We start from the raw sequence: 20,480 nt of genomic DNA, 5'->3' as shown, positions 1-20,480 counted from the left end.
ACTTGCATGGAGCTGCGTTCCATGACACCTAACGTCGGGGGTCTCTTTCAACGCTCCAGGCGAAAACAATTTCAAAGAAACCCCCTCGGCCATTGGAAGGAAGAAGTGTTTAATGAAAGATGGCCTCGAAGCCGTTCTTATCCTCGCAGGCTGTGGGGCAAATCTGGTTACCCCCTCCCTTCATAAACAGTAATGAGTCCCTGGGGGGCTCGGGAATGTCACCCGCTGCCTGTGGTGGGGGATTGATTGGCATAACAAGGGTCAATATTTAAAATAAAACCTCTTTAAAGGGGTCTCTTGTGTATACCTCCTCCCCCGCTGCCTGTAGGGGTCTCACATAAAGGGGGCTCTTATTGGCGTATGCACCCTTTACTGCCTGAAAAGTGGCTGGCAGAGAGCACTCGGCTCCCACACTGAGGGACGTGGCGAGGAGGCGACTGATTTAATAACCCCGCGGGATTTGGAGCAGGGAAGCTGTGCACATACTGGTTTAACTGGTTTTTACCCACTTTGGATTTTCCCAAATTAGGCGCCTTTCATAGCGTTTTAGTCCCCCTCCTCCGCGCATGCAGGTGGGGGCAGGGGGGATGCAGGTATTCCTCTTTTTTTTCTCCACCCCAGTCTTCCCCTTTCTGGGTCCCTAAAATAGCCGGTCGCTGCAGCTTCCCCTTCATTCATTTAGGGAAGTTTCTCATCCCCACCTGTTTAACCAGTTCACTGCCAGGAGCTGAACCAGTCCTGATAACGCAGTCACATCTTCAACATTACATACAGACCCATCGCTGTCTGAGCCAGTCCTGATAACGCAGTTACATCCCCCAAATTACATACAGACCCGGCGCTGTCTGAGCCAGTCCTGATAACGCAGTCACATCCCCCACATTACATGCAGACCGGGCGCTGTCTGAGCAAGTCCTGATAACACAATCACATCCCCTACACTACATACAGACCTGCCCTGTCTGAGCCAGTCCTGATAACGCAGTCACATCTTCAACATTACAAACAGACCGGCGCTGTCTGAGCCAGTCCTGATAACGCAGTCACATCCCCTACATTACATACAGACCCGTCGCTGTCTGAGCCAGTCCTGATAACCCAGTTACATCCCCCACATTACATGCAGACCGGGCGCTGTCTGAGCCAGTCCTGATAACACAATCACATCCCCTACACTACATACAGACCCGCGCTGTCTGAGCCAGTCCTGATAAGGCAGTCACATCCCCTACACTACATACAGACCTGCGCTGTCTGAGCCAGTCCTGATAACGCAGTCACATCCCCTACATTACATACAGACCTGCGCTGTCTGAGCCAGTCCTGATAACGCAGTCACATCCCCTGCATTACATACAGACCCGGTGCTGTCTGAGCCAGTCCTGATAATGCAGTCATATCCCCTACATTACATACAGACCAGGCGCTGTCTGAGCCAGTCCTGATAACGTTATCCCCGTGTTGGGTTTGTAGTCGCTGAGCCGGGGCTCCCAAAAGGGACTGAATGGGATCTTTATTTCTGGGAGTCAAATTCCAGTCATCCCCCCCCATCCCCTCCAGGAGGTCTCATTCCTGCCGTGACCCTGCAAATTCCTTCCCCCTCCAGGTGTCCCCCCCATATTCCAGGTGAACAGAGGGCCAACGCTACACTCCCCCCTTCTTTCAGCCGAGCCCTAAGGGCACCGGCCCCCCATGCACTGCGCATGTTCGTTAATCCTGCATTTATTAAGGCAGCACACACCTATGCCAGATAAAGGGTTAAACCTGACATATTAACAGATACACTAGAAATAATAATGTTAAGAAGAGACCGCTGTGGTTTTCAGTGGAAAGATCTCTCTCCAACGTCTCTGTTTTTAGTAAATATTCTAGATTTGACTCCGACTCCTACATGATTTCAGGCTGACGGCAGGCTAATGACGAGCTGCGGGGTCATACCATCAGGTATTAAGACAGAGGAGATGACGAGAGCGCTGCCTGCAGTGTACTCAGCACCTGCCAGACAAATCTAGATCCATCTACATGACGGAACCGCACATTAGAGCCTCCTTTACTGACCCCGCTAACGGGCCGCGGGCTCGACAGGTCCTGTTCCTGCTGCCTCCGGAAAACCATTATCTTGACATCTATGATTAGATTGTCAGCTCTGCAGGCCGGGTCTTGTGTACCCCGTGCCTTCAAGAGCCACCAGTATGACGAGAGAATAAGGGTAGTTGATGTTGGGGTGGGGGGGTGATGGTGCAGAAACCGAGTGCGATGCGAGACAAATAGCCCCCCCCCCCGTTCTCTGAGGGCAGCCGGTGGGCTCTTGACGGTGTCAGGGGCCGCAGGTGTGTGATACTCATTACTGCTATGATTAAAGGCACCGGCGCAGCTCTGCTGGGTTGTAAGGGGTCCTGCCAATGTTACGGGGGGGGGATACGGCCGCCGTCTCTGCACCTTACGCCTTTACAGCCCCCTCTGTGATGCCAACTACCCCCCCCCCACACACACAGACTGGTACGCAGAATGCAGCCCCCTGTCCCCCTCCTTGAGGAAGCGGCGTGTTGGGCAGAGCAGGGAAGGGGGTCAGCGCCGCCGCGCACCAACCAGGAATAGAAACTGGTGTGTGGATGGGAGGGAGTGGAGGGAGGAAGGGGGAAACAGCCCCAGGGAGAGATAAGAAGGGGGTGGAGAGGAAAGATATTAGTGGAAAGGTCAGAGAGGGGAAGAGGCTGGGGGAAGGTAGGATGGGAGATGTGCTATTAACCCTTCAGCGGCTTGCCACAAGCCCACTGCCGCCCTGCATCTGCGCAAGATGGGGTTTAGACGGGAGGGGGCAGAAAGAAGGGGGTTTAGACGGGAGGGGGCAGAAGGAAGGGGGTTAGAGGAGGGACAAAGGAATGGTATGGTGGCTTCCTGAAATAGGAGGGGCGAAGAGTCACATCGTATATATACTGTATATATACTGTATATATATATGTACTGGGACCTGTCCATCACTCGTAATGGTTTACATTCACGCACCGGCCATGTTACCCCGGTATCATAAAAAGGGCATTTCATGTCCTTACACCTGTCAGACAGACAGCACCTATAGACCCATGTAGGCGCCGTCAGCCCCTATACAAATGCTGCCTCTTCATCCCCCTCGGAAGGGACCTTCCCGGAGTCACATGTCTGACAATGAGGTGTGGGGGTGGATGGAAGGTCATTTCTGCACCAAATTCCCCCTCTCGGAATTCATCGCAATAAACCCACCGCTTCCCGTACGCCAAATAAGAGCCGTTAACGGGGCGACCACATGAAACCCGGGTAACCCGTCGGCCACATGATAGGATCGATGACATCAATGATTAGAAAATACGGCGTTACACTACAGCCCCCGTAGGGGGGTTAAAGAGTTAAGGAGGATCTGATGCCCCCTCCATCTGCTGAGAGTAGAAATGCCCCCTCCTGCTCTCTTTCCTTACAGAAGGTGGGCTTCTTCTCCACTCCACACCCCCTATCTCTCCAGAGCCATCTGCCATATGGACCATGTTCCTAATCTGCCCTCATCCTATCACCCCCTGGTCCCTTGGTGATTAACCCCTTGAATGCTGGAGGGGTGGATACTGCTATATAATAGTGGTATCTCAGAATGTGACTACAGAAATAGGCTTCTGACCCAAAGAGCTTACACTTCATACAAAACATAAAGGCTAGTATATAAGGCGCAGGTAGGTAGCGGCAGGAGGGGCAGGTTTGTGGGTAGGGGAGACATATTCATTTTAGGCAGGAGGGGTAACGGATCCCTATAAGACGGCAATGTGCCCGGTAGATATAAGGGGGGCTGGCAGGGCGTCTGAGGTACCTTTACTGTCTCGCGGATGGCATGGATTGGGTGCTGGGCATACCTCCTCACATGTTGAATGGCGGGGTACGGACTGGGGGTGTCACATTTCGGCATTTAAAAAGTTTTATTTGATTTGATTAAGGCTGAGCTCTAAGCCGGCCCAGGGCGCATGTTATAAAGCTCATTATGTAGATTGTAAGCTACTTTGACCAGGGCGCCTCCTAACCTTCTGTCCCAAGGACATGATGTTGTACTCGTTGTGTCTGGTTTAGTACAGCGCTGCAGAATATGATGGCACTTCGGGATGGTTGGGTTTCGCAGACAGCGGCCCCAGTCGGTTGGGTTTCATGTGGGCTAATTTCATGCGTGTTTTAAGCGTGTGCTGGTGTGATTATAAAGCGGTCTCAGGGTCCCGTGTGAGCGCCGCCGGGTGGGGTGTGAGTCAGAGTTCCCCTCTGGTTTCCATTTTTCTACCCCGGGACGTAGGAATTCGGGGAATAGGGATGGTCCCATCCGGTTCACTCTGGCACAGGAGGAAGCCCCCCTTATCTCCTAGAGGAAGCTGACAGATCTCTGTGTGGTGGGCAGGGATGGGGGGGAGGAAGGGACCCCCAGCGGGTTATTAGGAGGGGGGCCAGCATTGAGCTGGGCTGATAGGAAACGGACAAACGACAGAATTTTCCTGCGATTGCCAAAAAGTATAATGACGGCGGATGCAAAATGAGAGAGCAGATGGCTGGAGGGACCCTGCAACGCTCACATTTACCCAACGCACACTTTGCTCAAAGCCTGATTGGCCGTTAGCCTGGGTGGGCTCCGTACTCCCTGTATGTGGAATATTTGCCCCCCACATCCTTTGACCCCCCCCCCAAAAAAAGGACTCGTTAACCCTTTCTGAGCCCAGTGCCTTCCTGCATTGGCCAGTCCGGTGCCGGAGGAGCAACCTGTGCAGCCGGCGATGGAGGAAGGGACGCCGGAGACTTGTCCGGTTAAGTCTAATATAAGGTGGGGGGTGACCTACAGCCCCAGCACCCCTCCCCCACGCAGGCATCTACAGTTACAGCCGGGTATTAGGTGCATTGGGTGCAGGGCAGGTAACGGGGGGGGGGTTATATCTGCCCTGGCAGACATGCGCGTCATTAGCTTTATCTCACATCCCGAGGACTGTCTGCATGTTATTCAGAAACACTAAATTACATGCGAGATACAGACACATTAAACCCGGGACCCCGATGCGTTTCACATGTTCACGCTGCGTTTCTCTGTTACCCCTCGCAGACCCTGAACCCTCCATTCGTTTGATCTCTTTCTGCTTGGGGTAGGCTGGGGCAGTTTCATAAATTATTTTATATAAAGAAACGCGCATGCAGACGCTCACACTCGATACCTGCCCAGAATATTACAGGGTAAAGGTATAGACCGCAGCCGGCTGGTAATTACCCCCCTCCCTGTCTCCCCACTCCCTGCGCTCTGGAAAATTATAGCCCTGACGCGTCCCTCCCACGGCCCCAGGAATCCACCGAGATCCCTGAGACGCTCTCTCAGCCCCCCACCCCCCACAAGCTCCCACCCTGTAACCTTTATCCCAGTCCGTTATCCCCAACCACCCACTGGGCAGAGCCTGCTTAACCCTTCGAGTCACAGGCACCTGCTGGGGGATACATAGGGGCAAAAAAAATAATTAAACAGGTTTTACGAGCAATATAGTGAGAGAACAATATAATAACACCGGGGGGGGGGATCAGGGCATGCGGGGCCACATTTACCCCGTATGGCTCATGGGGCACAGGAATGGCTGCTATCATTTATTGATTAGAGGCTTCGTTGGGATGTGTAAGGTAAGATATATCCAAGCGTTCACTCACCAGAGTGAGTGTACATGACAAGTACTTCCTCTTTTAACCCTTTAGTTAACCCTTGTAGCATATATATATATATATATATATATATATATATATATTTGGTTACCTGTCTGGCACTTCAAAAAAAGCACCTGCCCCAAGTTTGGACCCTGTACTCTCGGAGTACTTTTATTACATTATTTACCCCCACGTATGCCTTAGTCTGCCCTGTTCCGCAGCCCAATATGCAATATTTAGTCAAATTCCCCTTTTCTCTGAATTTTTGGCCCCGTTTTCATATGTGACCCTTGTGTTATTTTTATTTCCTGCCGTCACAATTAATTTTTTTTTTCCTTTCTAGCCTCCCCGTATTATTCTTACCCCCCCCACCGACCCTTTATAATTAACCTCCTTATTTTTTCCTCCCCAATCTTATTACCCGTCCCATACTCCCGCCGGCCCGGTGACAGTGCTAATTAAAACTCTTGCATAGCATGGGGGAGGCTGCGTGAAATAAACCTCATTCTCAGAGCCTCGCACAGAAAACGCTGCAACCATCAGCAAGAATAGCCTATTGGTTGCTATGGTTACTGCATCACTTTTCCCACTTTTGCACAGCACTGCTCTTTATGGGGTTCGACTGCTCCGGGCGTCATCCTCACCTGCAACCCAGGAAAAGCCTGGGGGGGACACAACGTTTGGGGCGTTTGATGGACATGTTGGGAATGGTTCCAACGCCGCAAATCATAAAAAAACATAAATATTAATAATAATAAATATAACTTTATTGATACAACACGCCATAAACAGCACTTCTATCCCTACAGAAACCCCAACGGAAACAGATTCCGAAAAGATTTAACCCAACATGAGATCCGCTGTTTGGCTTCATGGGGGGGGGTGTTTTCACCAGAATGAACGCATGTGGTGCCAACGTAGACCAGAGCGCAGTACAACAGGGGGTTGGTCCATTTGTGACAGTAACAGAGGATGGCAATAGACAGGGTGGCCCGGGGTACTTGGTGTCCCCAAGCAGTGAGATTACAGGGGCCCATGCCTAAAAAACCAAGGCTAATTATACAAATATTATATAAAGGGGGTATTCCCCCAACTATTACTGCCCTCTCAGTGTACCCCATTATATAAATATAGACGGGGCAATAGCCCCTGGGGGCAGGTGGAAGGGTAGCTCCAGCCGCCAGTGCCCAACAGGGGTACATGACACTGACCCTGAATGGCATCTCCATAGTCACATGACCCCCTGAACTGCCCACGTGACGCTGATTACCTCTCATCACAGATAATCTCCGCCCTCTATAGTTTTGACACGTGGGCGGGGCCATGTTGTGTATGGGCGTCTCAGTAAAGGTAATTGTAACCAATAAATCCCAAGAGTATGGGCGTGGTTGCCAGTCATTCACGCCCTCCCTGGTCTGCCCCGCCTACCACATGGGTACCACGCCTACTGCGGGAGGGGAACGTGGCTGCGGTATTCCACTCAACCAATTACAGCGTGCAGAGGGCTGGGTTTTGGACCTGTCTGAGTCTCCAGACGCCCCGCCCATCGGCGGCTCCTCCAAGGTCCCGCCCTGGCTCCGCCCCCCGCGCCGTCTGACAGTGTCGCGAGCGCGCATCACGGACAGACACCAAGCGACAGTGACTGGAAACCGGGGACGGCAGGGCGACAGGTACAGGCTGCGCAGCAAACCCTCCCGGCTCAGCTGGGGTCTAATGAAGCTGACAGGCAGGTTATATGTGGCCTCTCTGGGCCCTTCCGAGCTCCTCTCTTCTTTAAGGTAATTGTGGCCCCTCTGGGCTCCTCTGTTCTTTGAGGTAATTGTGGCCCCTCTGGACTCCTCTGTTCTTTGAATAATTGTGGCCCCTCTGGGCTCTTGTTTTTGGTCCGCGGGGTACCTGTGGCCCCTCTTTGCTCCTGTATATGTTCTGTGGGGTATTTATGGTCCCTCTCGGTAACTGTATCTGATGTAAGGGTTAATTGTGGCCCCTCTGGGGTACCAAATCTGCTGTTTGGAGTAGTTGTGGCTCCTCCGAGCTCCTGTATCCGCCCTGGGGGTAATTGTGGCTTCTCTGGTCTATTTTGGGGGGTCTGTGTGTATCTAGATTCGGGAATCCTGATTTGTTTTGGGGTGCCTGTGTTTCCGGGTTTGGGGTTCTCTGCCTCGGGGGTTTCAGTTGAGTATCTGCTCTGTTTTAGGGTTTACTCTCTTGGGATCCCGCTCTGTTTTTGGGGGTCTGTGTATCTGGGTTTGGGGGGTTCTCTGTTTTGGAGGTGTTTGTATCTGGGTTTGGGGTCTTTCTCTGTTTTGGGGGTGTTTGTGTATCTGGGTTTGGGGGTCTCTGTTTTAGGGGGTCTGTGTATCGGTTTGGGGGTGTCTCAGTGTATTAATGGTTCTGCTTAGGGGGCTCTGCTGTGGATCGTGGGATCTCTAGATTTGGCATAGGGTGGGTTTATTTCGGGGAGGGGTTGTGGGTATTAAGCGTGCTATTACCGTGTTTTTCCTTCCCTTTTTGGGGTAAGCAGGTTAGGAGGGGCACTTGGCGCTGAGGAGGGGCAGAATGCCCGGGGTGGACCTCCTCCCTGTTCCTGCCATATCACCTTCCTTGCTTGTCTTTGCCCCACCGCGTTCACCTCCCCCGTCTTCCTGTTGTCCTTGTTCTCTACCCATTCATTAATTTTTCCATCTGCCTCCCCCCCTTCTTTTCCCCCAAACCTATCTCCCCTTCCTCCCCTCCCCCTCCTCCCCGTAACCTCCAAAAAGGGATATTTCAGGCCGGGACTTTGCCGGATAAACAGTCACCCTGGGAACAGTCAGAGGGTAACTCCATAAAGACAATTGCCCCGAGGGCAGGTGGTACTCGGACCCACTATATACTTGTGCCCTGTGCTCACAGAGGGGTTGTTGGGGTGATGCGTCAGGTGCACTTGGTGAGCGTCTCTCCAGCAGGTGTGCTGCGCATGCGCACGCCGTCGCTTTCTATACAGTTTGCACATTTCTGTTACTTTCTTCCAGTTTCTTCGCTGGATTAAAACCTAAATCAATGACACGTTGAGAATTAAGATACCGGATTAAACCATTTAGGAGACAAAGCCCCATCATACCCCGTGTGTGTGTGTGGGGGGTGATACCCAGTGTCAGCCACTAGTGGGGGGCCGCTGGGTCGGTTGTACCGGGAGAGGGGGAGGCCGCTTGGAAGTGATTTGGATCCCTGCGGGTCTCGCGTCTGTCTGATGCAGACACGGGGGGGGGGTGTTATGGTGTCTTTATCATCAACGCAGAACTGGGGCACTTCTGGGTCAAAGTACTAAATTTGGAGCAGTCGCCATAGCAACCAGTGAAACTGGTTTCTCTACGCTCTCCGTATAATATATCGCACCAGAAAGGCTATCGTTCCGCCGCGGTGATAAATACGGTCCATGGTTTTCCCCCCTGGAAGTAGTGATTGCCCCCGGGGGTATTCTGTACCCTGGACCCTGCCAATCGCGGTATTTTTTCACTGAAGAATAATATTTAGTGTTGTGCTCCAGTTACCGGTGGCGGGCCCTCTGGCGTGTGGTCCCCGGACTGATGTATAGATTTGCGGATTGTGGAAATCACCAGCCCCCGCGTTGGGGGGGGTGTATGTGGGGGGCATATAACCTGCTTGGGACTGAATTTCTATTCGGACACATTAAGCAAAGTTTTTCTTCTGATGGCTACGGTTACAAATGCGTGTAATGGTCACATGACCTAAAAGGGGTCCTCAGGAAACCACCGCCATCTTGGATTTCCCGGCAGACTTTCCAACATCTCTGAATGACTTTGGCTCGGTGACGCGCTTCGTGATATTAACACATCAGTTTTCTACCGTTTGCAGATTTCCGTTGGAGACGAAACGCTGAATTCCCCCCAAAATACCCAGAAATGCTCTGAATCTGGGGTTTGGGGGGGGCTTTGTGGGTGGCGTTGGTAATGCAGCGAATTCCAAAGAGTAAATATATCGCTTTCAGAAGAGGGTATATTTAGAATAGATGCCCCCTGCGTTGGGTGGGGGCTGTCACGGCTCCTGTGCCCCCCGCGTTTCGCTGTCTATACAGCGGGAGATGTGGTTAATGTATTACTAGCCCCGACGTATGCGCCGCTGCCGGGCAGGAAGCCCCAGTGCGGGATTATGTCCCCCGGGGGGGGGGCGCATGCACCTAAGCAGCCCCTTCCACCCAAGAGGAAGTTGGGACAGTCCCTTGCCTCCCAGCCGTGGCATCCTCTCCCCACCCTGCAGCACGTTACAGAGTATCGGTGTGTTGGGGGAAAAGACTGCCTGCCTGTTATACATCACTGCGGCTTTTGTTGGTGCCTTATAATCATTGTATCGCACAGAGTTTCTTATGCTCCCGTTTCCGGGGCCGGAGGGCCTCCGCTCCTAAAATTCTCTTAAGGGGTCCTTTTTTTTTTAATGTGGCTTTAAAATAAAGTCTGCTTCCTAAACCCACCTGCCTGGCTCGTGTGCCTGTTTTATTAGCCCTCACCGGCATGCCCCCCGTGTTTTAGTTCCTAGTGAAATGCCCAGGGGTATGAAGCAGACTCTGTTGCCCCTTGCAGTCTGTCATGGCAAAGTCCGCATCATTAACCCCCCCTGCGTGTCCTGAGTTTGCCGCCTTCCCGCTCCTCCTCTCGGAGAGAGACTCTGCCATTAATGGGGTGGAATAAATCATGGAAGTCCTATCCGGGTGGATTTGGGCAGGAGACTTGGCCTTATTGTTCGTTTGCTTCAATCAAATTAACTAATTAGACGGGTCACACGGGTATATAACGACCCCGGAATCTGTATAATGTGGCACCACCGGGCTGCACGCAAACTGTCCCCTGCCGGGAGTCTCTCCCAGTGAGACTGGCTACTGGTATCTGCCCGGGGAAGGGGTGCGGTTTGGGGGCTTTATTACAAATGATGAGATATCGTTACCAACATTTCATAATGCCACATCCAACGGGCCTGCTCTCTGCCGAGTCCTGAACCAGTTGTCGGTGTTTAGCCAATCAGAAAAAGTGTGTCAGGTGCATGCTGGGAAATATTTTATTTTGAACACAAGAGGGAGGTAATAAACGCTGTCGCCCCGCTGTGGTGGTATTTGCGGTAACGGGGATCCTGGCGTCCACCCCCCGCTGCACCGTGGCAGGGATCGTGTCACATGACTCTCCTTGTAATCTGTTCCAGGGCTTATCAAGACTTCTCTCACTCCGGAGAATGACACCATGACAGCCTCGCGTCTGACGCTTCATCACGGCCTCCGCTACTGAAGGGTACCGAGGACTTTCGCTGGGTAAGGACTCTCGGATTAGAAATGTGGCCAACCGTGAACCTGGCGTCTCAAGAGCTGACAATGTAATGGGTGTGTCTCTTGTAGAACGCAGGGTTAGGGGTTTGGCCTGTGGTCCTGGCGCGATGCTCTGCTGTCTGTGAGCTTGGCTCTGTGTTTGCCGCAGGGGCTCACGTCCTGCGTGCTCGTGGTGTATTGCGTGCTCGTGGTGTATTGCGTGCTCGTGGTGTATTGTGTGCTCGTGGTGTATTGTGTGCTCGTGGTGTATTGCGTGCTCGTGGCGTCCTGCGTGCTCGTGGCGTCGGACGCTATGAAACCCCCCCTGTCTCACGTACAGCTCCCGATCTCAACCCTTTCCGGCCACTTCGGGGGGCGCAGGACACGCTCCATAGCTGTAGAAATGCCTCTGAGAGCAAAACATGTGAAATTTAGGTTATTTTACAATATCTATTTTTTTTTTTTTTTATTACTGTTATATGGGATCTCCCCGGCGTGTAACTCGCATGTGTCCTGTGGGGTAGGTATAGGTGTCACGCTTACCTGTTTGCTCTTTAAGGGGATGTGGAAATAAATTGGGAAGGCGAAGAGCGAGATCCCCTGCACCGACCCCCCCACGATGGGGTAACAGGTGTCTGCGGGGTGGCCGGCTGGATACACCCTGTCTTATTACCCCCTCCGTTTTGCTTGCTAGATGTTGGGCCCGTTACCTGTGATTGGGGGTCTCGCTCATAAGGTTAATTGCCTTTTTGGACCCCCGTGGCCCTAAATCTCCGTGGGATGTAAATCCATGCCTATTAGAGGATAACAAACTTTTGTATTTTTTGCCCCCTTTTCCTGCCCCTGATCTCTCCTTACTGTTTTTCTATAGATCCCTCTTTTTGCCCCCCCCACCTCTGTTCCTATCCTGGGGGTGGCTTCGGCACCGGTAGGGTGGGGGGCGGAGGAGGGGCAGGGTGGCTGCTTTGCCCCCTTTGATGTTCTCTCTGGAATGCGGCTCTGTGGTTGGATTCAGACTCCTAAGTATGTTTGGATGGTTGAGGAAGGTATTGTTCCCCTCCCACGACAGACAGGGGGGCTGCAGGTGATCCGAGTGATCCTGTGGATTCCCGGCCCTGATCCATTTAGTATTGGGGGGGGACCCTCAACTTTAGGCCAAGAGATTGTTTTTAGAGAAAAACTTTTTCAAGGGTTTTGTGAGCAAGACACGGGAAGCAGGTAACGGGTTAATCCACTGAAGGACTTTAAGCCTCGTCTAAGCAGAAGCTTGCAGGTCCCAGGAGCTCACACTCTAGTCTGGTTGGATGGAGCCCATCCTGGTTGTGTATTAGGAGCTGACAGTCCGAGTGCTCGTTGTATTCACCCTAGTCTGCTCTCTCCGCAGCGATCCGAGACGAAGACAAACCAAAGACTTTCACAAATGAATAACCGGAAGGAGGACATGGAAATTCCGTCCCACTACCGGCACCTGCTGCAGCAACTGAACGAGCAGCGGCAGCACGGGATCCTCTGCGACGTCTGCATCGTGGTAGAGGGAAAGGTATTTAAGGCGCACAAAAATGTCCTCCTGGGAAGCAGCCGCTACTTCAAGACTCTTTACTGCCAGGTGCAGAAGACGTCGGAGCAGACGACGGTCACCCAACTGGACATTGTCACGGCTCAGGGCTTCAAGGCCATCATAGACTTTATGTACTCGGCTCACCTGGCGCTGACCAGCAAGAACGTCATCGAGGTGATGTCAGCCGCCAGCTACCTGCAGATGACGGACATCGTCCAGGCCTGCCACAGCTTCATCAAAGCCGCGCTGGACATCAGCATCAAGTCCGAGACGTCCGACGAGCTGGCGGACTACGACATGGGCGCCCCGTCCAGCAGCGCCGAGGCCATCCTATCCGCCGTGGTAGCGGGACGCAGCATCTCCCCGTGGCTGGCGCGGAGAACGAGTCCGGCCAACTCGTCGGGAGACTCAGCCATCGCCAGCTGTCACGAGGGGGGCAGCAGTTATGGGAAGGAGGACGGCGAGCAGAAGGGAGACAGCCAAGACGAGGTGTCCTCCGTGTGGGCCGGAGACGTGTGCTACGGGGCGATGCGCATCAAGGAGGAGCAGATCTCCCCATCGCATTACACGGGAGCCGCCAAGGGGGAGGCCAACGCGTCGTATACGGAAACGGGGGAGGGCTGGCCGCATTCGGGGAGAAGGAAGAACAGGAAGAATAAGGAGACCGTCCGGCACATCACCCAACAGATGGTGGACAACTGCAGGAGCGGCTCCCCGGAACCCTCCTACATAAGCAGCACGCAGTGGCAGTATGGCGCCCAGGACAACTCCAGTAAGTGTGCCGCCCGTGGCGCGGGGTATCTTTGCTTAAACGGGGTCTTTAGTCCGAGGTGATGCTTTTTATTAGGCCGACATAGAAAAACATGTAAAGTCCCGTAAGCCTTTGGTAGCCAATCGGCTGGAGTTTGCGTAAAAGCTGGGTGTGGCCGAGCCGGGGAGAGCCGGGTTTGGCGTCTGTCTCTGCGCTCCTCTTGCGGGTCTGCGACCTGTCAGTTTCCATGGAGACGTGAATCCTGTGCTGGGTTGTCCGGTTATTAGCAGCTAGTTAGTGAAGACCTTCCCTGGGATCTCGTTAGGTTAATGCATTAAACCCACGGGATTATCCAGGCCGCGCAGGGTTTACTGGGTGTGCCGGAGCTTACGGGTCAGGTGTCCGAACGCTCCCCGCCAGTTTATTATTCTCCGACAACCCCTAGATCTCCCACCGCCCGCTCCTGGCAACCGCAAACACCCCCCCCCCCCAGTCAGTGACTCCCGCCAGCCTCGTTATATTAATGTTATTGTGGGTACAAAAAGAGCCCCAAGAAGAACCCTTTAGCCAGCAGAGCAGCCCATGGGGCAGCGAACCTCCCGGGAGCTGTAGAGCGATGAGCTGCAGGCTGTGTACGCACGGTGCGATGTGCTGAAGGTTTAGGTTTAAGGCTGAGTGGTTTTTATCCCCACCCCGCATTCCTTTCCCCCCAGACTCTCCCTCTGCTCCCCCTCCCGTTGTGGTAAATTCACTGCTTTTTAACCCTTACCCCCCTGGGATCACATTCACGCCTGGGAGAGAAGCCCTAACCACTTGCAATAACCGTGAGTTAGATCGCAAGCTTTGTAGGCAAAAACACTTGCAATGACAAACAGTTTAAAATGATTAGTTATTATGTGTCATTTTGCCCTCCCGTGCTCTCTGCGGGGGGGGGGGTGGGTGAGGAGCAGGTGGTCTTGTTTCTCATCTTCGACATGAACCTTATTGTAACGTATGGGTACTGAGTGCCGGTGCCCCCGGTCTCATACAAACGGCATGACTGCAGGCTACCTGTATCCACTACTCCCCATCGCCTCTCTGAGTGCCTTACTGTACATGCGAGGAGTGTTAACCCTTTCTGCTAGTTTATAGTCAGCTGAGGGGACAGAGGAGACCGGTGACTGTCCGCAGCTTTAACCCTTTGTGTATTTGCGCACACTCAGCTCATAATGAGTTAACTTCCGCAGCTTTGTCAGTGTCTCCCCTGGCCCTTTCTCTCCGAGGGCCGTTGCCATGGAGCTGCCTGTAATATGGGATGTGGAGGCTCCCTGATGCCCTGGCTGCTCCTCCCCGAGGCATCAGGTGTCTCTCCCAGTTACAGCAGGGAGGGTCTGGCAGATATTACCCCCTTAGTCTAACCCAACACCCCCCCGCAGCCCATGGCATTATATACTGGTACTGAGCGCAGTCCCCGCATTCTTACTGGGAATCCTGGGATTTAGTGCCTCTGCTCCAGTAATTGTGTACTAAGAGCCCCTGAGGCAGGTTGGGGGTTAATGTGGAAGATGATCTCTTCACACCCCTCCAGGGGGCAGGTCACAGAGCTTCACTGACCCCACCAAGATAAATTGCCATCCTCAGTCCTCCCCGAAATTCCTGACCCCAGTGAGACCTCTCCTCCCTCAAAGTTTCTCAGACTCCCCCATCTCCAGTCTCCGTGGAGTCCCCTCGCTCCTCCAGCTGCAAAGCTGCAGCCCCCTCCACGCCGAATCAAACAAACATTACCCAGAACCCTCTGCAGCCGACGCAGGTTACCCGCAGCGCTGGGCACAGAGGCTGCTGTATAAAGTCTGACGGTTTCCCGGTATCTGATCTGGCGGGTGCCGTCTCGGAGCCGGTTGGGGGGGGGGTGCTCGCTGCAAAGGAACAGCTTCCCGGGGCCGGGGCTTTAACACAACGGGTTTCACAGACACAGATAAATATATCGCTGAAGACCCCCGCGCACCCAGCTGGCTGCTCAGTTCCGCGGGCATCTGGTGTAATAACCCGCGATCAGAATTCACTAATTTAATCCCGTTAATTAAATTCCCTGTGATTTCTCTTTATTTACAGAGATGAACCCAAAAGGCGGAGCGTCCCGCCCCCCCCCCCCTCGGTGATATTTCTGCGTTTACCGAGGCAAAGCCGGGGCAATTCTGGTGCAGAGTGCTAAATTAGGAGCAACAAATGGGATTATTCCACTGGTTTCTATGGTGACCATTCCAAATTTAGAACTTTGCCCTAGAATTATTCCCAACTAAATTAAAAGAAAAATAAATGATGTTAAACGAGCGAGTGGCCCCAGCGGAGAGCAGGCGCGCCGCTCCCCACCCCTCGCCCAGGCTTTGGCAATAAAGCTCTTTAATCCACTAATTGACTGATTCCAGGCCGGGTGTCACGCCTCGGCCCCCCGGCCCTCCTGCCTCTCTCTTTGTTCCCCAGCCGTCTTGCTGCTTTTCAGGCACCACAGAGGTTCGGTTACCTCTCTCTCTATATATAATCTGTAATAAGACGGGGCCTCGGAGAGAACGCCCCCCCGTGTGATTATAGCTGCCCTAATTATATTGTAAGGCTGGTAAGGAGCCCAGAATTCCCGTCACGGGACCTCTGCGACACCATTAACCCTTCCTGTACAGCTGCGTTCGTGGCCTAGATCGTAACCCTTCCAGTGCCAAAGAGTAGCCGCTCAAAAAAGCGATGGGCTATTATTGGAAACCTTCTATAATTCATTGCAGATCCCGCTGGAGCCTCCGGTCCGCTCGCGGCTAACGCTCAGACATTTTCCGTATCGCCGTCCGCCTCTAAAAATAAATCTAGGCATATTCCGCGCGTAATAAAAGCCACTTTGCGGGGAGGGCAGATAAACCAATTCCTACTCGCCCCATCACTTGGACATTAAGATTTTATTTACCCTGCTCCCTGACGGCCGGTCAGATATACCCACCCAGGGGGTATGTCGGAGGATCTGCGGGTTTTAGAAGAGAAGCTTTGGGTGGAACGATGCGCCGACTTGATGTCGGGTGTGGGTGGGTATACTGCCCCTGGCAGGGGTATTAGGGTAATGCACTGTGTATACCGGTCTATGAGGACCTCTGTCTCAATGAAGTCTATCTCTGTCCCCAGGTGATGATGTCACTGTGATTGAGCCGGGCAGTTCTGACAGCCGTGAGGAGCGTGTGGAGTTGTACTCGCAGGGCGAGGAGTCCCTGCAGGGTGGGGAGGCCACTTACAACATCAGTCTGGAGAAAGACGACAGGCCGCAGATCACCAGCGTGACGAACCTGCGCAGCGCGCTCCTCAGCAAGAACAGCTTGTTGTCCTTAAAGGCAGACGTGCTAGGCGAGGAGAGCTCCCTCCTGTTTGAATACCTGCCCAAAGGTACCCACTCGCTCTCTCGTAAGTTCCTCTCTTCTTCCTCAAACGCTTCCATAAGCTTTTAGGGCCCAATGAGTGGAAGGGGGGTCCTTGCAGCCGGGACCCTCCATGTCCCCAAATAAAGGATTTGTTTAGTTGCCTGCAAAGTGGCCCTCACGGGCGGTAAACAGCCAATATCTTATGAGCCGTAATAAATATGATGTCATAATATTTAGTCTGTACATAAATGTCGTTACTACCTGCAGTCTGGACCCCGTGTCCCTTATTTACTATGAAAGCCCCCGCCCTCTCATATCAGGGGCTTCCTATGGCATCACGCGGGGCAGTTGGCAGAGGGATGGGGAGGGCAGAGGGGTAATTATTGTATTTTGTGTGAGACGTGTGCTGGGGGGCCCGGCTGATCTCGCTGTCTTGTCTCCAGTTAACGAGTTCACCGTCATCCGGAAGAAGTTTAAATGCCCCTACTGCAGCTTCTCGGCCATGCACCAGTGCATCCTGAAGAGACACATGCGATCTCACACGGGCGAGAGGCCGTACCCCTGCGAGATCTGCGGCAAAAAGTTCACGAGGAGAGAGCACATGAAGAGACACACGCTGGTAAGGGCCATTAACCCTTTCTGTGCCGGGGACTTGTGGGTTACGGGTTACATGCGCATAGTTGGGTCACACGCTGTCTGCATTTTAATGCTGCTTAACCCTTTAAGTGCCAGGCTTCGTAGGCCCCCCCCCATCTTTCTTAAAATGAGTTGTGTTCGTCTCATATGATTTATTAATGAAGCAGCGGGCTGCGCAGATAATGTGTTGGGGGGGGCAACCAGAAACAGGGTGTTCCTGAGAGCTTACAATCTACCGGGGTGACCGCTTTCCACGCTAGAATCAAGAGCACACATTTGACACCTCTTGTATGGCCCATCCATCCGTGGCCCAGGGGGCCATTCCTCCAGATCTTCTATTTAAATAGTGTTAATTAGTGCGAGGGCAATTCCGGTGGTTTAACCCCGCAAGTTTAATCGGTGTCAGCTCTCAGCCTTATGGCACTAAAGGGTTACCGCCATTACTGGGAGCAGTTTTTGTTGTTGACGGGGCCCCAGATGCAGCCGCACCAACATGCCCCCTGTCTGCGATCAGATTACCCCCGCCCCCTGGATTTGTGCGCCCGGAAGGTATTTAATTCCTGGCGGGAATCTGAGCTGTTTTAATTATGTCCGTGGCCTGGCTCGGCGGAGCACCGAGTATACTGCCAGTCGGACCCCATGGTGCACACAGCGCTGCGATCTCGTGGGGGGCGTTTGGGGCAGTTAATGGGGGCACTGGGGTAATTCCCGCATACGTTCCACCTACCGTACTGTGTAGGAGCCATTCTATTGCCAAGTGTGGGGCAGTCAGCAGGAATGTTCTTCTGGTTGCCATGGTGATAGCTCCATTCTCTCAGCGGCACAGTGTATCATGTGAGCGGGGAGCCCGCCTGTCTCCGCTTGCTACCAGCCGAGGGGCAGGGACCTGGTGCCACTTACCCCGCTGATTAAAGAGCCTGGTATTACGGTTACCATGGCAGCCGAGACGGTTCCTTCCGAGAGTGTCCTCTGCTGTCAAGTTATTGGACGGCCATCTGTCCCCCCAACCCCCCCTCCCCCCCGTGTGACGGTGCAAAGCCTGGTAACCGGATCGGGGAGGGGGGGGGTACACAGCACACCTGTGCAAATAACCGCATGGCATGTAGGTGCAAGTGTGGGGGGGGCAATAGTGTAATTTAACCCCTAGCTCTCTCAATCCATGACATCATACGCAGTGCTTAAAATGATTTCGCCTGCATTTAATCCCCACCTCAACACACGTGTAACGTGATGCCAAAGGTGCTGCATGTAAATGAAGGTTTGCCCCCCTGTCATCTCTTTCCAGGTTCACAGCAAAGACAAGAAGTACGTGTGCAAAGTGTGTAACCGCGTGTTCATGTCGGCCGCGAGCGTGGGCATCAAACACGGCTCCAGGAGGCACGGGGTGTGCGTGGACTGTGCGGGGCGAGGCGTGGGCCACGGCGGCGGAGTGCACTCCCCTGATGCCATGTACGCAGGCGAGGGCCACTACCTGGAGGACGTGGACGAGCTGAAGGTGGACGAGGAGATGGGGGTGGAGGAGGATGACGACATCAAGTGGAAGGAGGAAGCGGAGACCTCGCAGGATGATGTCATTTTGGAGGACGATGAGATAGAGGACTGCACCCCCGAAGTGAGTGGGGGGCGGCTCAAGGAGTTCACTTGGATATCCTAGAGGGGGCCGATTGTAAAACTGACCATGCTGAGGGCAGGAGGATCCCTCGCGGTACCACCGGAGGGCCCTGTGTGTTGGCACCGGCTGCGCACGAGCTGCTTGGCACCGCCGGGCCCCCCCGAGTACTTTTAATGCCCTCCCTGCTTTGGAAGAAGAGAAAGGGGTTGGTTTGTATGCTGCAGGAGCCAGCGAGACCTGGTCTCTGCACACAAGCTTCTGCCGTGGCAGCGGGGGGGGGCCCCACCTGCCCCGGGATCTACCTTCTTACCCCCCCCAGCTGCTGTACTTTTTACATTTTATTTAAGGAAGCCGAGGTTTCTAATATTTTCTGATTGCTGAACCACAATCATCGTGAGACCCCTGCCAGGGCCCAGTCTCTGATCCTCATGGCGCCGCAACCTGTTCGCAAGCAGGAGACTTTCCCTGCGCGGCCGGCGGATCACATGTACAGAGCAAACGTTTTACCAGGCCTGAGCGTTAATGACTTGTTACCGTGACGATGCAGCGCGGACTGGCCACCGGCAGGGAGAGGGTGCCCCGGACCAGCTCGCCGTTAAGCCCGAAATAACTAAACAGCTGTAGCTGGCCGGCCGTGAGTGCTTAGATTTAGAGCTGTCTGTCTCAGCCCCGCTCCTTTTGAGCTTCACCAGATGCGAGAGCAAAGAGAACAAACTCACTTCCCCCTTAATTGGATAATGATTCCATTTCCCTCTGCATCTGGTCGGTGGAGCGCGGTACATTATAAGCTATTTATTGGAGAAGTTAACCCTTTAAAAGCTCTAAAGGGGACCTGGTTTGATGGTGTCCGTCCTAGAGGTAGCTATGCAGTGCTTGATTGCCCCCCCTCTCCCAAGGAGGTAACAGACATGCAAGAAAAGGGTTAAATCCCCCCTCCACACACACTTTTTAAGGAGAACCCTACAAATATTTATATAAATATTATTTCATTCTGAAATCTACAGTTTTTGCGGACTCGCGACGGACTCCGTGCTTTTTTTTTTATTGGTTTGAGGATAATGTTTTATCGGAGGTTTATTTGCCGAGTCTGCACTTTCCTATAGAAAAATATTATTTATTTTACTTTTTCCTCCCCAGACATTTCCAGATAGTAAAAGTTGCGAGGCGGCGGTGCAATGAGGATTTTATTTTTTTGCTGGAATATATTATTATTATCTATTGACTTTCTCATTATAAACTTGTGTTTGTGACGGAGATGTTTTTAATATTGGGGGAGGAGGGTGCCGGGGGAGGAGCCAAGCGCAGGCTTCCTGTTTCTGTCGTCAGGAAGCGCCTCGTGTTCTCTGCCCGGCGGTCCGACCGCGTTTAGTTTGGATTAAATCGAAATTCAGTTTCAATAAATGACAAACTGCTGCTAACGTGTTCCGGAACCGGCTGGAGGGATTTCATTAATGCCCCCCAGGGGTGGATGAGCAGCTGCCGTCTCGCCTCCGTGGGCAAATGAACAGGTTTTGGTACTATAGTCGCTAAATACTAAACTACATCGGGAGGGTTTGCTTATAAACCCCAAAAGCTCGCAATCTAAT

General features: G+C 53.1%; 1 protein-coding gene across 3 annotated transcripts; it reads left to right on the top strand.

Moving 5' to 3' along the window:
- The first annotated feature begins 7,277 nt into the window (after nucleotides 1–7,277).
- ZBTB46 (zinc finger and BTB domain containing 46) lies at nucleotides 7,278–19,307 on the top strand. 3 transcript variants are annotated; one of them, XM_053453454.1, is made up of 6 exons: nucleotides 7,278–7,343; nucleotides 10,867–10,972; nucleotides 12,351–13,296; nucleotides 16,417–16,689; nucleotides 17,090–17,265; nucleotides 18,568–19,307. In XM_053453454.1, exons 3-6 carry the CDS (start codon nucleotides 12,387–12,389, stop codon nucleotides 18,934–18,936), a joined length of 1,728 nt encoding a protein of 575 aa, XP_053309429.1. In that variant the 5' UTR covers nucleotides 7,278–7,343; nucleotides 10,867–10,972; nucleotides 12,351–12,386; the 3' UTR covers nucleotides 18,937–19,307. The 3 variants fall into 3 exon arrangements, with proteins under 3 accessions (XP_053309429.1, XP_053309430.1, XP_053309428.1); XM_053453455.1 differs by having other exon boundaries at nucleotides 7,310–7,451; nucleotides 16,417–16,671; XM_053453453.1 differs by having other exon boundaries at nucleotides 7,310–7,451.
- The last annotated feature ends 1,173 nt before the right edge of the window (nucleotides 19,308–20,480 follow it).

This window comes from Spea bombifrons, chromosome 13 (genome assembly GCF_027358695.1).
Source record: "Spea bombifrons isolate aSpeBom1 chromosome 13, aSpeBom1.2.pri, whole genome shotgun sequence".
NCBI classification, from domain to species: Eukaryota; Metazoa; Chordata; class Amphibia; order Anura; family Pelobatidae; genus Spea; species Spea bombifrons.
Note: the sequence above shows the minus strand (reverse complement) of the source record. Positions and strands in the feature narration are given on the sequence as shown.